Source organism: Orbicella faveolata, unplaced genomic scaffold, assembly GCF_042242905.1.
Source record: "Orbicella faveolata isolate gen_17 unplaced genomic scaffold, um_ofav_v1 contig_12, whole genome shotgun sequence".
Taxonomy (NCBI): Eukaryota; Metazoa; Cnidaria; class Anthozoa; order Scleractinia; family Merulinidae; genus Orbicella; species Orbicella faveolata.
Genome location: NW_028301539.1, coordinates 33,351,451 through 33,368,568, shown reverse-complemented (window position 1 = coordinate 33,368,568; position 17,118 = coordinate 33,351,451). Strand labels below are relative to the sequence as shown.

Below are 17,118 nucleotides of genomic sequence, written 5' to 3'. Positions count from 1 at the left end.
TGTTCGTGTGACAGTTGTGCGGGAGAGAATAGAATGGCGGAAAGAGCTGGTATTATCATAGCTTGTGCAGAGCTCTCCATTCCCGCCGGGTCATGTTGCACCTTTCGTAAAGGTCTCACATGAATGGCTTGAAACCCTTTGAGAGGACAATAGAAAAAAAACAACAGAAACAATGCCCCCTAGCTCGAAAACAATTACAGCACCTGCAATGACGACAGAGCTCAGTTCTACAGTACCGTTCTCGTCCCCAGAGCCTCCGTTCCTTGTGGTCATTTCATCACGTGTAGCACTGGAGACGAGAATGCGAGCTTTCGGACTGCGCTTCTGGAACTCGTTTTGGTGTTTGGCCAAGCGACAGGTTTAGAAACGTAACCGAGCCTGGAAAAGTGAGCAAGAAGACCCGTGCGTCTATTTCATGCCAGCCTCTAACTTTCCTGGGCTGGCGTCAAGGTTACTGCGTGGCTATCAAGTAGACTTTCCATAATGTAACTCCTTTCCCATAATTTTCTCCTCATAGGTTATTGCGTTGGTATGTTGACTTCATGTCGAAAGTTTATTTATGAAAAATCAACCGAAGAACCTAGGACAATCAAATCTTTACGTGAAGTTCAGTCTTTGTAGCAGTAAATTTTGCCTTCGAGGCCTGCGTTTGTCAAAACGGAAGGGTTCTATTTTCGCAATCATTCTATGATATCTCCAGTCTGTTGAGAAGTCAAATGGTAAGGGTCTGTTCCTCATCTTTGCATGGTCTGGGTTGCATGAAGTTCGCCGGTAAGTAGTGATACTCCTTGGCAGGGCCGAAGCAAGAGAAAAATTATGACTGAGGCCATGTCCATGGTTAAATTCTCTTATTAGGTATTTAGCGGTGTCTTACCTCTCCCCTCAAAAAGACAGCGAAAAAAAAAAATGACTGAGGCGAGTGCCTCGGTTTGCCTCATACTGATCACGGCCCTGTTAGGTAGAGGCACAGTGAGATGCCAAGTGTCTTATCAGAAGGTCACGAAGAGTGAACAGTATAGCGGGAGAAAAGGGCAGTACGAAAGAAAATCCCTATGGAGTGAGCATGCATTCTCGTCCCCATAGCCCTTTTCGCTACTCTAAAGCCAGCACGGCCTTGGCACGAGAAACGAAGGGTTTTGGAGACAAAGGATTTCCCAGTCCTAGATTCTAGGACTTTCGGTATTCATGTATGCAGTCGTAATGTTTCTCGTGCCAAGGCCGCACCGGCTAAGAGAAGCGAAAAGGGTTATGCGGCCGGACGAGAATGTACGGAGTGGAGAAAGGTGCTAACTCTGTGCTCTTCCCAGTCCTTCTCGTGATCGCGAAAACGGCCCTTTCCTCGGTTAACTTTTCTAAAGAGGTGCGTGGCAATTGCAAGGAAAACCGCAGAACTACCCAAATTTGCCTCGCATACATGTTGAATTATTTTCTGATGCAAACGGAAAAAGTTACCCTGAAAGAGGCTATTGCTAACGGTCGCAAAGGGGCCGGGGAGGAGGGATCTTTGTACTGAAATGATGCAGGTGGGCTCCAGTATGATGCAGGTATACTCACCCAGGGTATATATGACTGAATTTATAAAAACCGTGTTAAAGATTTTGCACCATAATAGCTATATGCACTTTGATTTCACGACTCCAAAAGGCCTTAAAATCACTCCAAGAGATAAAGGTCGCTTTATCGCTTGGAGCGAGCGAGCGCTTTATCGCTTATTTACGTAAGCTCAATATATATACTAGGGATGAATTGTCCCTCCAACGAAGTCACAAAAGGATGATTTGTTTATACAACAAATTGGGCCATTCATGAATGTAATGTTCTAGGGGTGGATGTTCTTAGGAACCAAACTGGTGTGTACGTCTTTGTTTCAAACCTCAAGAGGCGATAAGGCGAGGAAGGTGTTTTCCATTTGTCGTAAAATTTCTAACCGAGAATTCCAGTTTCAGTTGATTTCTCTCCTGAAATTTCTGGAATTTTCGGTTGAATGATTCACATTTCAGAAATTCAACAATTTTCGGATTTTTCCGAAACTTTCCAGAAAATTTTCGTACTATTTGCCCCCGTTTCGAAAGTACTGGAATTTTTAGTTGAATGGTAAGCGCCCAAAATTTAATTGCCTTGTTTTCATAAACAAGCAAATCCCACTGGGAAAAGAATTATTAACGAAGTCGAAGTCGAAGTCATTTCAAATTCAAACTTCTACGAAAACAATTACAACCTTTAACGATCAAAAGATAACATTTGTGACCCTCTGTCAAAATGCATATGGAGGAAGCAGCAAACCTTATTTCTTCTCTTCATCAAACACTGAGCGAAGTTGACGCAGTTGTCGCCAATGTGAACGAACGAAGTAAAAGGACCATTTTGCATATCGAGACGGCTGTACAAAGACTCGTGCAAACTATCACCGAGCACAGACACAAATTGGTTTCCAAAGTTTGCGCACTTACCGAGGCAAAACTGCGCGCTTTACAGGGAGAAAAAGAACTCGTACAAGATCATTTCCGAGCTGTTGAAGATGTACTGCGTTGCGCCCAAAATACCGGAGCAGTCGAAGATGCCGAGGAATGGGAAAAAGCATTGACAAGGCAGTTGAATAATCTAAAGGGAGTCACGTTCGACTTTCAGGAGTACGACGAAGATATGAAGTTTCATTTTCTGTACCAGGATGAAAAGCTGTTGGCAGCAATTTGCAAGTTTGGCGGTGTTTTTACGGTTCCGAATGAGGGGCATCCCAAAGAAGACAAAGAGAGCAACTATGAGAACGTTCAACTCACGTTGAACGAAGAATTTGTAGAAGAAAGTGTTGAGCAATTCGACATGGACAACGACCAAGACGATGTTTTCCACAACAAGCCTTTATTGGTGGAATTCCAAGAAAATTTAAGCAGTCCAGACCAAGTTACAGTACCTCAAACGAATTTCGCAGGAGCAGTCTTGACACAAATATTCGAAGAAACAGTGGATATAACTCAATTGAAGGAAGACTCAAATAGATGTAAAGAGTTGATCAATGAAGAAAAACCACCAAGAGAATTAGAAAAGGTTAAAGGAGAAGACGGAGGTTTAAATGAAATGGAGGAAGGTGGAGACGATGAAACTGTACAAGATACGCTTCGAGAAGAAAACAGGTCTGGCTGTTCTGGTAGCGGGGTTGAACATCCCTTATTAACCTCTGAAGACCACGATGACGAGGTATTTTCACCTGTCGATCAGGAAACATTTAACACTACGACTGAAGATGAACTAATAAAAGATTTTAACAACAACAGTGACAATGAATGGCTGGAAAGCAGCTTTGGAAAATAAATTCTTGCGAGGTGAAAAAAACAAAGACAGTTGAATAGAGTCCCTGTCGATTTGGAGATAAATGAAAATTTACAGCTAACAAAAGGCTAGACAAAATAATTAGTGTATATGAAACTTGGCGGTGACATCCACGATCGAGCGGCTTTGATAGCACCCAGAAAACCGATTTCTTTTTCTCTGAATAGCACGTGAGTATTAAACAGTACAGGTTCTGTACACGTTGCTTTAAATACACAAGATCAACAGATCTGACTCAGCAGTCCCAGGTAGTGAACCAATCACTCGGAAAAACCGGTTGGTCGACAGTTGTAGTAAATGGGACGCGTCAAATCCCGAATGGAAATTTTCACGGGGATGCGCTCGTTCCATTTCCATAGCTTTTTCCCGAAGATAGGATAAAGGGCGATCCAAACCAAAAGGACTAGAAGACAGCAGTAAAACTAGGAAATGGAACGTACATTTTCCATTCCGAATTGGGAAATTCCGTTTGGGAATTTTAGTCTACCTTTCAAGAAATCCCGTTTTCCCGAGAAAATTTCCGTTTGGGAAGACAAAATTAATCTTTCCATTTACATTCCATCCGAAATTTCCGGATTTTTTGGGTAAAAGATAAACAACCCCAGTTTTTCACCTGTCCCGCCAGCGACCCACCCGCTGACCGCCGAGGAACTGTGGGCTCGGAACATGGGAGCAATAATCCCAAGCTCTCCAAAAAAAAGCCCGGGGACGATATCGACGTTAAAAACGTGCATATGAGTACAGCGACACCATACGTGTTCTGGCACCTACTCAGTTACGGTACCCACGTTTATGCTGAGAGATCACACGAGATCACGTAATATGAAGATACTTCGGCCTAGTTCAGACGCCGACCTTTTCATGAGCCCAACTTAATTCGAATGGGACCGACCCAAATTATCAAAAGCACGCCTGTTGATTCAGACGTCGAACTTAATTCGCCGAACTTTATTTAGTTTGAAACAAATCCCATCGAAATGTCAGCGATTTTAAGGCAAGGAATAAACTGCTTGTAAACCACGCTATAATAATTTAAGCACTAGCTTCGGCAGATATATTTAAAGGTCGACGCAGTCTGAATCAAAGCCGTTCCAAATCCGAAATTCCCGGCTGAAAAAGGTTCGGCTCGTGAAAAGTTCAGCCTCTTAACTGGGCCTGATTAGCTACTTATCAAAGTTAATTTAACCGCCGTGATGAATTTGTCAAGCCGAGTTTCCTGCATTGACCTTTCGTCGGAGCCGACAGATTCTTTAGAAACGAGTACATTTCAGTGTCAGAACAAAAATTGTTCTCTCCCAGGCTATTTAGGGTGTTTATGATGACTATAAACAACAAAAACGAACAAACTGTCGGAGGCAAGAGCCTCTGGTTGCCTGTTACTAACCAGGGCCCTGCCTTTGTAAACGCAGATGTCTTAGTTGCTAGAAACAGTCCGCAACTTTGTCTTCACGTGTGGACAGAGCCTTAGTGTTCGCGTTTTCTTAGTAGTTCAGTTATAGTCCAGTCAGACATTGCCAGTTTTAAATTGCTGTTCAGTAAACTTCAGAAACTGTGTAATTGCAAACGCATATTAAAGACATACAGTGGAGATCACAACACAGAGTTGCAACGCTTCAGATTTGTTCAAAGAACACATAACTTCTCTCAGATGAATACCTTTTTATTCTATAAATTACCAGTTGTGACATTAAAACAAACTTTGTTCTACAGTTAACTTTGGAGCCGATAGTTGCAGATGGAATGCGACTAGCTACAACGGAGTGCGTTTGCAGGCGATAGCCATATCTTGCTTTGAAAAGAAACTTATGGTTTGAAAACACTTGCGTCAAAATGTTCGATTTCTTATCGTTCGCGATATTCCAAATTACACGCAGACCTGTTAAATGACGAATGATTGCCCAAAATAAATCTTTTTAGTTCGCTTTTAAATTATGCGAATTTGTAGGAAATGTGGAGAATCCATCGCATATTGATAATGCTACCAGAGGGGAAACTGTCAGCCAAGTTCAACTAGAAGAGCTGCATTTCGGAAGAAAAAAATGATTTTAGGATAGAAGTGGGCAGTTGCTCAAGGAGAAGCGATGGGGATAAATTTTCTATAACGAGAAGCCGTAAAACACTGTCAAATCCAGAATTTAGCGGAGAACAAAGACTACAAGAGAAGAGATCAGACGTCAATTTAAAACACGCCGAACCAAAACGACGATTTAGAATACGTCAACCGATTAAAGGGTGCGTTCCTTTGGTATGATTTGGGTCAAGATCAGTGGTCTAAGGTGCGTCAAAGGAACCGATGAATCCTTGCCCATCCTCAGTTTTTCGCGGCAAGACTATTTTAAAGCGAACAAGGTTCACTGCCATTCTTTGAAGCAGGTACTTTAAATGTTATTTTTCTTGAAGAGTTAATTGAATATCACAAGAAGGCTCTACTGTATCCTTGTATATCATTTTATCATTTTTGTATCCACGATATTTAATAAATAATAAATAAAACTTCAAAGCTGCGGAATTCCTCGAAAACATAAGCTTGTTTACCGCAGAGAAACTATGTTAGGAAATGGTTCAAAAGCAGTTGAAAAGAGATTCAAATGCAGACCTCCCTTAGGCTCACGAACTAAGGAAAAAGAACTGGAAAACGATAAAGCGAAATAAAAGAATAATGTGTAGAAAGAAGAACAATATATTAGCTTAGCATATAGCGATAGAAAGAAATGGTAACTGTAAGTATAAAGAGAGAAAATATTGTGACACACTACGCCTGAATACCACATCCGTTATAACTAATCGAATTCTCGCACTTCAAACCGATATAGCAGGTCTATAATTAGGGGCTCAACTTCCCGTTCTCTCTCGCACCACTGCCTGGAGTGCCCAGCGATCCCGGAAAAGCCGGTAGAGTATCAGGTAGTTAAACGCCAGAAGCCCCGTGACCGAGAGGAGCTGGTGCCAAGAATGGGACCGCGTGATCATAAAGAGTTGATATAGGACGAGTAAGAGGAGAACTGCAGACATCCAGTTAATAAGTCGCAAGGGAGATTCAAACATGAACTGCAAAACAATGTCAGAGTTTGTTAGATCCATTTAGTACCAGCCACTACCGAATATTGAATTAGATTGATGAAATAAATACAGAAACGCACGTACTTCACAGTATTTTCACATAGTAAATCTTTTCACGAAATCGTATACTTACAAAAAATCTCCCATGATGCGAGTCTCCTGGGATAGCTACATTGTGGATACCAAGCGCTCTGTAAAGTAGTTTACCGTGTCGTACTAGGACCCCCTGGGGCCATACTGTTAATGCTGACCATCTAGGGGAGGGAAAAGCCAAAGACAATAGCCAAGCGTTATATAGCAGAGGTTTCAAATCAAGTAAACGCCACATTAATTATTACTGGGATATTTTCCAATTGTTTTCTTTCAGTTCAGGGTTAGCCCGTACTCAGACTCTTCTTAGAATCGAGAAGAAGGCGTTAGGCAGCAGCCTGTATCTAATGGACTAGCATTCCAACCCGGGAGGGGATGGGGTGGAGGGCAAGCAGTGGTTGTGGACTTCTGGGTTCCCGAAATTTTATCATAAACGATAGCTACATCGGTAAAACTCTAATGGTTAGTCTTCGCTGCTGCGAAATTTACCGCTGGCGTATAGCAGCTTTTACTACGTTAAAGTTCAATCTACAACGCAGGCGCTAGAGGTGACTGAAACATTTCAATTTCTTGCAGGAAAAGGGAGACAAGCACTTCTTAAACTTTCCAACCTTAAAACTTCCCCGTCCAAAATGAATGATACCGAATCTGACCGAACAAAACTGTTGTTAATAAGAACATAAAGTTTCCGTAACTTACACGTGTGGCGTGTCTCGGTGCCCGCATGGATATCTCTCCCATCCCCCAAGATGCAGTGCACACTTGTGTAGGGCGTCACAATAGTTGAGCGGTAACAGAAACATCATAAGCATTAGAAGAGAACTCAGCCATACAAACAGCGTGTGTTGACAAGCCCACCACATGTCGTAATACACGTAATGTTGCTGTGAATAATAGAAAATTCAAGGGAATGATCACAAAACACAGCCAAAACACTGGACACTGGATTAGAAACTAGTTCGCATGATAACAGGATCATTTACATTTGAAAAGTAGCAAGGTTTGTATTGGATCAAAACAAAGTCAACTCTAGCCTCGCTTCTGTTCAAAGACCTGAACACTAAGCACGGACGTGTAAACTGGGTTGTCCAGTCAGGGGAACTGGTAACTCTTCTGGCCAGACCTTGGTTTCTGATGTTTGTTATCCAATCACAAAATAGCGCGGGCAAACACGAGTATAATTAAATATTCGGATACGTCTGTTCCTTAGCAACCCTGATACGTGTTCTTCTAACTAAACGAAAAAAGTGGACCAAACACGCTTCGACCAATCAGAAATCAAAGAGAAACGTCATTCAACCAAGTCGAATTTAAAGTTCACGCAACCTGTCCACGCCCCACAACGAGAACGTCGCAACTGGCTGAAAGTCTGCTTCAGAAAAATGTTGTTAGGGCGTTAAGAGTTTTAACTGCAATCTGTAGATGTCGTACGATCGAAACTTTAAAGTGCGCAAATTTCCGAAGCGGCATTTTCAATACGTCTGCTCAACTAAAACAACGTATTTTACTTATAGTTATCATTCAATTTGCTTATAATCCTCACCTCTGAAAACTTCATTGGAATAAAACCAACATAATACGCGCATACAAGTGACTGAAACAGAACTTGTTTTATTCGAAGATTAAAATCTGTCCGTAGGCATTCGGCTTCGTACCGGACGGCGTCAGGTGGCAGAGAACACGGCTGTGGCGCTGGAATTTCCTGTTTAGCGTTTCCATTCACCATGATACCTTTATCGAGGAGACTGCTTTGTAACAGCTGTAGCTGTGATAAAGGTCCTAGCTCCTGATGAGGGCTTAGTTTAAGCATTACTTTACTTCCTTGAGGGTCCAAGGTGAAGCCAAATGTAAATAAGTACATCACTAACCTGGAGAAAAAAAACCGTACAGTGAGGACACTCAAACAATAAACCCTTCACGTTTTTGTACATGTTGTTTTGGTGACTACAGAATGAAGGCTCTTTATGTAATGTATAAGAGCAGCGTTTGTCTACACGAAGAGTCCTCATACTACAGTCACTAAAAGGAAGGTCAGCAAAAAGTCAAGAGTTCATGGTTCGAGTGTCCTCAGTGTAAACATAACGTCTGGTAAAAAAGACCAAGGCGATGTAGTTGATTGATTGATTGACTGACTGATTGATTGATTGATTGATTGATTGATTGATTGATTGATTGACTGATTGACTGACTGATTGATTGATTGATTCATCGAATGGCACATTAAGCCTGACAGAATATCATTGAGTCTGTGTAAGTAGAAGCTCGAGTACTGTAAGTTCTGCCTTGAAACTGCAAAATTAAGTGTGCATTAAGTGTGCGCAAAAATAACCCATACGACTCGTCTGGGCAAAGCAATTCTGCCCACATTATTAGTAATAGTTTAACATTTCCCACTGATTAGCTGATGAAAAGACCTTTTTACCAATATGACTGCAATTTTGAATTCTATTGTTTCAAATAGCTATTATGGGATGCTGAGCATCACAAAATAGCTATTTGAAACAATGGCATTCAAGTTGGCTGCCGTATCCGTAAAAACGTCTATTGTTTCTTGGTCTCTGGTCATAATATGGCTTCCTAACATTAGCAGTAGCGAAAGTTTTCAACATGACGAGACAAAAATCCAAGCAACCTCTGTTGAGTTGCCGACAAGGCAAAAATGTTTATTGTTTATTTTAACTTGGGGACAGACTGACTGAATAGAAATGTAATACGAAGCATCAACCAAAGGGGAGTATACATACGGGTAACAGAGGAAGAGACAATTCTGAATGCTGTTCTGCTGAATAAGTCTCCATGACAACCATGCAAAGCCTGACACAAGTGTGAGAAGTGCTGCACCCTTCATGAAAACACCAACAAAATACTTAACAGTGTAAAGCACCTCTGAAGCCAGTGTCTGGAAAGAAGATACAATATAGAAGATGACAGTAGAGTGTCGGAGATGGCAATTTTAAATATCCACTAATGCCAACAAAAATGCTTAACTTTAAATGCTAACTGCCACTATTTAATGCCAAATCATAAGAGTCCCAGAATACACAAGGAGCTAGCTGGCAATGGTGGACTGCCAGCCAAGCTTGCTTGTCATAGTTAAAAGAAACTACATACTTTTAAACAAGTGAGAAATAAATCAAATGAAATAAATTCTTTTCTTTCATTCCCTAATTCTGAATTTTGATAAATCAAATTTTGATACATGTACAATTGTATTACTTTTGGACAATGAAACTACTTAAATATTTTATTTTTCTTATTCAGTAATTTGATCATTAACCTTTTAGAGACAAGAACATCTATGATGAATCCCTAGCATAGAAATCTCAGAAACAATACTCAGAAACAACTGGCAAAAAAAAAAGTTATTTGAACACGCAGAAGCTAGTTTTCAGATTACCTGTCCAAGAACCTGCCACACGACTCTTCGGCTTAGGAAAACAGCAACAAACCACATGAGGTGTACGTCAACCATGTGAATATTCTGTGGGAAAAGTTCAAATAAAGGAGCTGAAAAATTAATTATTAATCATGCTGATCCTTCTCAGAAAACAAAATTTATGAGTAAAAAATTGTCATAGAACAACCAATAAATAAATAAGATAGTGTATTACAGTGTGCAAATCTAAAGCAGAAAACAAAACAATAAAAAAAAATGTCAGCAAAATATGGCTGGTAATCAAATTATGCAAAAAAAAAATATTATGTTAAATAAATAAATAAATAAATACATAAATAAATAAATGAATAAATAAATTATAAATAAAGTGAGAAAATCATCAGAAATGGGTGACAAAAACAAGTAATTGAGCAAAATCAGCAATTCACCTTGACTCAAGTGAGAAAAGAAAATCTCAAAAGCAACTCTGTGATAAAAACAACTCAGAATTCTGGATAATGATATTGGGAGCATAAGCAAGTGATCAGAATAGGGACCATTTATTGAAATAAGACAAGTTTTTTGGAATAAGGATGCTTGTTACAAAGTAGCTTAGTCTAAAGGCATTTAATTAATTGGGGTTACACTTGGGCTTGAGGATTCTGAATCGAATCATTGTGATTGTAAGATCTTGCATTTATTGTGACACCAGGTTATAACAGAAGTTATCAGCAAGAGTCCAGATGTCTACAATTTCTATTAAGTCTGTAAGTGCTATTGGTTGACACTTCAGCCATTATTTTGAAAATATGTTTGATAGCCAGCATCAATGTGGAAGTGAGATTCAAACCAACTAGAACCAAATCAAGAGGTTTTCTTCTCTTGCTCAACTCTGACTGCTTTGAAAGCTTTTTCACTTTGACAGTAGCAGAAGAAGAGCAAAAATCTATGTGACCAGGGTACAAAATGTGTAGACTTTTTTATAATAAATATAATATCAGTGATCAAGGCTCAATGAAGGCAGTAACCTGTAACACCTGTTATCACTGAGTATGTTTGATGACCTTTCAAGATGTGGATGAACTCGCCTGTTGTTGATATAATCAACCTCAAGCAACAAATTGGTTACTGCAGGGCTTTCAGCAACGTTTTCAACAGGAGGGCAGAGGGCAACTAGTTTTCAAAGGTGGGCAGGACTTTTTGAGCTGAACATCTTTATGAGAAAACTTTTCTCTACACGGTCCAACCAGGGAGGCAAAATGTCAGATCCTAACGGCCAGTCAATTTGTCCGGTGCCTGGCTCTCAATGAAACACTTGTTCGTTTGTTCATTCAAAAGCTTTATTGGGTTTCAATTATCTTATACATAATAACGTAAAAAAAAGAAAACACCACCCTAAGGGAAAAAAAGAATAATAAACAAAAGAAAAGATATAATACCCAAAGGGGCAAGCATGAACGAGACTAAAGTACCTATGCAAGGTGCGGCCTAAGCAGAAAATTTAGTTAAAAAAGCTATAAATTACACAATTATATCCAGCATATATGAATAGCAAAAGGAAAAATTTAGTGTGCACTATGAACGATGGCGTACACGGGATCTTACAAGTGACCAAGTGTATGGGCATTCCAGTCAAATTTTGTCATTGAGATTACTGAGGCATGAAGATCAGTGAAACAGGTGACTCAAATAGCTGCCCTGAAAACAGGGATAGAAACTGAAGGTGGTAAATTGGTGAGGAAACTGATAAAAATTCAGTTTACTGTAGTTAAGTTTTGCATTCCTACTTGCTGCTTTTATCTAGTAAACAACACAAAACAGTAACAAGATGGTAAAATAAAAAGACCTGTAATAACTATTTTGCAAAGTGCAACACTGCAAACAAAATTACATTTATTTCTGCACACAGATTGCCTATCATTTGTTAAGCATATGGTTATTACAACCCACACACCACCCCCACTCCCCACCCCCACCCCCTATCTAACCAAGCAAAGTATTTTTTTAAGTAATTAAACCCAATAGGTGTATTAATTACTGACTGAATTACTTAGTTCCAAGCACTGATCATATAAATTTTAAAATTAAAAATCATTTTTAAAATTGTTCAAATTTAAGACATCTTCCTGATCCATTACCTTTTCTAGAAAATACAATATTTGTAGATGGATATGCAATTTGTGATAATAATAATAAAGAAAATTGTATTTTTCAGGGAAACATTATCCATGATTTACATCTTGTGATGATCATCTCTTGCAAAACCATTCTTGCCATCTCAGCGGGGGACATGTAAACAACATTGGCCTGAATTTCAGGCCAACAGATAGTAACAGCTGGCATATGTCCTGACGTTTGTCACCAAAAAAAAAATATAGGACGAGTTTTACTCAGTACAGACCCGTCCATAATTGAAATGAATTTTCAAATTTAGTGCATTGAAATATTGGCTTTTCATATGTAAAGGGCTGATTCACCACGTATGTACAGAAATGAACTTACTTTTTTCAGAAAAGAAAAGAACAATGAAGAGTTGTTTTCATGAAAACTACTCGATAATTAACATCACAATTCATTTCCGCACTAAATGCCAACTGAGAAACGTACATAAATTCGAGATGGTAGTGATAATTAATTCTGATGAGGAAAAAAATTGAGACACGACTCGATGACGAATATACATCCTTGTCACGAAAATTTGGGCCCCTAAAATCTAGTCAAGCAACGTGAGGTTACTGAGCAGTTTTGTAAAGTTAATATTTATATTTAACCTTAATAATCAATGAATTGGAACACCCGGTATACTGAGTTTAAAGATAATCAATTTTGTAAACTCTGCGAACATGGCACGATAGCAGAATAATTATACGGACCTCGCTCTCTTTTGACAGTCAATCAATTTTTATGGATAGCAATCGGTTAAAAAGTGCACGTTCGTTTATCTAACGACCAGAATAAAATTTAGCCAAAATAAGACAAGCACCCACCGTTTTGTAGATATTGACATGTTGAAGTACAAGAGCGCTGACAAGATAGCAAAGGAATAGGACTTCGAAACCCATTGAGGTAAACACAGGCAAATTTGGATGAGGGTAGTGGTACAATGGAGGTATTGTCAATAATGAAGAAATCGAATGTATTCCACCACTAGATGGAGGAGATCCGTTCCTGTTGAAAAGAAATGAATCGAAACTGATAGTTAGCTTCTATTAGTGTGAATAACGCGCATTTGTGACTGAGGTTCTTTGAATTCTTATTCGCGCGCTCACTGAAAAGTGCAATATTCTTTTCAATTTGTGCTTAACTTATAACTTTAACCAACCAATGGAAGATTTCTTTTATATTTACCACGGTTAGCCACGAAGTGAACAAAGATGCGCTTAAAGATTTCACTCACCGATAACCTCGCACGGCGTTCTGAAGACTTCGAATACTCGGCGGGCAACTAGCCTTTAAAGTGGCAAATTTTCTCCCTCCCGGCATCAAACGACACAGCCAGAAGAAAATATGATCCAGAATGGAAGAGCTGGCGACCAGATAGAAGATGAACGGCCAAAGAAGCGTTCCAAACATCTACATTAGCGATTTCACTCCTTATAATGTTTCTTTATACTAACCACAAAGTCAGCCACCGTCTGCTCGAACTCTCTGGGGGCTACCCGCTGCTCAAACTAAATGCGGTTTCGCACAATTCTTGGAAATGCGGAATTCGCAAAAACCCCGAAGTAAGTAAAGTATCAGTAGGATCTGCAAGCGGAAATATTTTCAGGACATCTACCCTTGAAGGTCCTCGAGGGCAGAAAGTTATAATCAAGCTTAAGCGCATTTACAACCGAGTATTTCACGAGATTGCATTGAACGAGCTTTATTTTGGGAGGCAAGCCACAATCCCGGACAAAAAAGTTGGGACAGCAAGCAAGTTCTCCCCTCCCCCCACTTACAATGTTGATAATCGGGTGATTTTTTTCCTTTTTGTTGGAAAAAAACGCGATATTTTCCAACATTGATTAGGGGGGGTGGGGGATACGTGATCTAGCTCAAGTGTCCCAACTACTTTTGGCCGGGATTGCAGTTGGTGCATGAACGTAACAGAACTGTGATGCTCACAAACATAGTTAGTAGAGTCTAGTCTTAGTCTCCTCTACTAACTATGTCACAAAGTAGTACAAAATTTCAGTCGAGATGAAATTATGAACTACCCACCCATATGTCAGTAACTATCAGGAAGGCATGTTTAAAATATGAAATGGCGAAATTACGAAATGGCGCTTAACAATGTGGGATATGGTTAACCCGTGCAATTACTGAGAGCTTACCACCTTCAAGCCAGTGATATCAGGCCTTTCTAAGCAAGAGGGTAGGGGGTAGGGCGGGGGGGGGGGGGTGGAATTGAAGAGAAAGGCCTTGTAACGTCTGCAGCGACTGGCAAATTCCAAAACGAGACGAAACAAAACGAGCTCCAGGCGTGTCGCGACAAACTAGTGGGTGGGACTACTTTACAGGTCGTCTTCAAGGGTAGACAAGTAAACCACGGAAAACCAAAGTTGACGGTTACCGGCGATTTATTGCATCAACATAAACGATCGTAAACTGAAATAACAATATGTAACGAATTTCTATCAATTTAGCGGAAAAGTTGTGTAACAAATAGTCAAAACTTACACGAGACAAACTAACGATTTGGAATCGATAACATAACGAAATTGAATAACAATACATCAAAAAATAGCCAGCGTAAATACTACGCTAAGATACTAAATAAGATTCGATCACAGAAGTACACAATAAAAGGAACTAATTAACAGCTCAATGCTTTCGAGCCTAAAAGGTGGGCGTTCACTCTAGTAACGTTCAGAACACTTTCTAATTTAGACGATTATAAATCAATCAACATTGTACAAATGTTCCTTTGTATTCCTTCGCCCATAGCTATAAAAAACGTAACCTAATCAAAATGACAAAGTACTCACATATCGGTCCCGCTTGAGCCAAGGGTTAGGAAATCAAAAAACATCAAGAGTTCAAGGTTGACAAGACCACGCGAGATGGAAAGAAAAACTACTTTAAAGGGACGCTAAATCAGCTTTTATACGCGCGTGGTGACGCTTAAAGGTCCGATTACAAAACCAGTAAAAAAGAAGTAAACATTGTAACTACGTTCGTAACTAAGATAAAGAGACAATTATTAACTAATCAAAATTGACCTTTGTCTAGCGTCCTTAACAGGCCTGACACAAACGTTTTAATTGGCTTATGTCGAACATCCAAAATCTAGATGTTACGCTGATTGGATACACAACTGATGCAACATAATGTCACACTACCGGAAGTGAAAGCATTTCGATTGGTGGTAAATTCTCTCTATCGGGATATTCATCAGGCTTGTTATTTCATCGTCGAACTCACAATATTGGTCAGAAAACAGAGCTCTCTTTGTTGAAGGTCTTCGCTGAACTCCTTCAGCTTAATTTTTACAAGGGCTTTTTTTGTCGCTTCGCCTTTGGATTCACTTCAGTTGGGGATCGCTATCCTCGAACAGGAATTGAACCTATTGAACTGGTTCTCGAAGGAGGTCGTGGAGCGCTTTCCTTCGCCTCGTCGAGTGCCCTACCACCCGCCAATGCCTCCCGTAATTCCGTGAACATTCTGTAGCAATTCACTATTTTCCTAGCGCATTTTTTTGCCAACAGACCTTTTGCCTTCTTCACTATCTTGAATGACAACAATTCTCAACTCGAGCAATAATTTCACAAAAATGACAGGTTTTTCACACAAAACATTAGAAAACTCTTTGTTAGAAGTTTCAGAAAACAGCGGTACTGTGGCGACACACTTTCCATACTCTGTGTGAAAATTTCCGACGCAAATTGTGCAAATATTCTCGGAAACCATTACAAACATGGACGAAACTTGCTCAAATTCCCGCCGTTGTGATCTGTGACACATGCAGGTAAACATGACAGCCAGAAATGATTCTGATTGGTTAATACGTACACTGACGCTTGTCACGCTTTGTGTCAGGCTTTTCTTTGCCGGGTGGCGCGAGTAAGAAAGGCTAGTGATATTTAGGCTAACATGAGTGCAACTGTAGGCTAACCTGTAGTCACCGTAGTGACATTTCGTCATTTTGCCATTTCGTGTTTAAACACTGATCCCCTTTCAGGACATTAGACAAGGCTACCAATTGGCTAATTGCATCAGTATTTGGGTACGGTAATATCATGCCGGTAACAGTCGCTTCCCATCCGTGAGCGAGGGACTGGGGACTTAAGCTTGGACGGGGCGCACTTTATAATACGGCACGTCCGAGCTGCCGAGCAAACGATGATTGCTTTGGCTGCATGCATCTTTATTGATGAGTTTTGTTACTTCTTCTCCGCAACGTTAAAATACTAACATAGCGACGTGTCTTTCGTAGCGTTTGCCCGAAGAAAACTTGAAAATGCAAAATGAAGGCGACAGTCCCGGGGACCGGGGGAGGGGGACTACAATGAAAGAAAAGAGGCTGTAGTTCTAAAAAGAAAATCCACCATCTTCTTCGGAAGTATTAACAGTAGCCCAGGACTTCTGAATAACATGTTGAAATTATTACTCGGAGTGCTGCCTTTACTGATCGCGAAAAATTTCAATTTCACACACAAAAGAGGGAACTGGGAATGAGCCTCCTGTGGAGTCCCCTCGTCGCGCTACGTCATAATGCTTACTGTGACGTCAAACTTGCGCGTCTTTCTTTTACGTGCAACGGTACAACGAACAAACTGTACGTGCGTTTTTCGTGAGAAGAAAAACAGTTTTTCGGTGATTACGCTCATTGCGCTTTCATTCTTCTTGCTGTTATCGATATCAAACAAACTGCTCAAGCGACAAAAATTTCCTAAAGTTTACAAAATATTTTGAGTCCATTCGCTTTTGTCGCACTCAAACGTTAAGCTGCATAAGCTTGTAAGAAATATTATAGTTTCATTCTCGTTGTCAAGTATTTCACTTTTCACCACAAATCATGGGCTTTTTAAAATTAGTTCGCTTAAGGGATAAGAGTAGTAAACCCCAGCGTCTAATGAACAAGTATTTCTAAACTGATAGTAAACTTTTACAAACTCTCTTCAAATGAATTTTTAGCTTTTCGTAAGCCGAGGAAGTTTTCGGTTACCATGGCGATTTCAACGAATTAGAGCGCCTATTTTTGTTTTGAAGCGAATGCTAATTCATTGATCAGTTTTGGTCAAGATACTCGTCACAATTCATGTTACTTAGAATGGTAATTG

The 17,118-nt window shown here is 40.0% G+C and overlaps 2 protein-coding genes across 3 annotated transcripts; one reads left to right on the top strand and one right to left on the bottom strand.

Moving 5' to 3' along the window:
• Nucleotides 1-2,207: 2,207 nt before the first annotated feature.
• On the top strand, nucleotides 2,208-4,221 carry LOC149117601 (uncharacterized). The gene has a single exon (XM_089283384.1). It carries the CDS (start codon nucleotides 2,260-2,262, stop codon nucleotides 3,307-3,309), a length of 1,050 nt encoding a protein of 349 aa, XP_089139510.1. The 5' UTR covers nucleotides 2,208-2,259; the 3' UTR covers nucleotides 3,310-4,221.
• A 745-nt stretch (nucleotides 4,222-4,966) lies between these two features.
• LOC110057901 (transmembrane protein 39A-like) lies at nucleotides 4,967-13,516 on the bottom strand. 2 transcript variants are annotated; one of them, XM_020764511.2, is made up of 8 exons: nucleotides 13,251-13,516; nucleotides 12,841-13,021; nucleotides 9,875-9,958; nucleotides 9,222-9,376; nucleotides 8,021-8,345; nucleotides 7,177-7,361; nucleotides 6,521-6,641; nucleotides 4,967-6,375 (listed from the first exon to the last, which is right to left on the bottom strand). In XM_020764511.2, exons 1-8 carry the CDS (start codon nucleotides 13,424-13,426, stop codon nucleotides 6,160-6,162), a joined length of 1,443 nt encoding a protein of 480 aa, XP_020620170.1. In that variant the 5' UTR covers nucleotides 13,427-13,516; the 3' UTR covers nucleotides 4,967-6,159. The 2 variants fall into 2 exon arrangements, with proteins under 2 accessions (XP_020620170.1, XP_020620171.1); XM_020764512.2 differs by having other exon boundaries at nucleotides 9,222-9,319.
• Nucleotides 13,517-17,118: the final 3,602 nt, after the last annotated feature.

Excerpts from the sequence above, each read along its gene's own strand:
- LOC110057901 (XM_020764511.2), bottom strand. The coding sequence starts at position 13,426 with ATGTTTGGAACGCTTCTTTGGCCGTTCATCTTCTATCTGGTCGCCAGC. Across the intron at positions 9,959-12,840 it reads ATGTCAATATCTACAAAACG|AATATTCACATGGTTGACGT; the intron begins GTGGGTGCTTGT and ends CTTTTCCCACAG. Across the intron at positions 9,377-9,874 it reads TGTGGCAGGTTCTTGGACAG|ACACTGGCTTCAGAGGTGCT; the intron begins GTAATCTGAAAA and ends TCTTCTTTCCAG.
- LOC149117601 (XM_089283384.1), top strand. The coding sequence starts at position 2,260 with ATGCATATGGAGGAAGCAGCAAACCTTATTTCTTCTCTTCATCAAACA.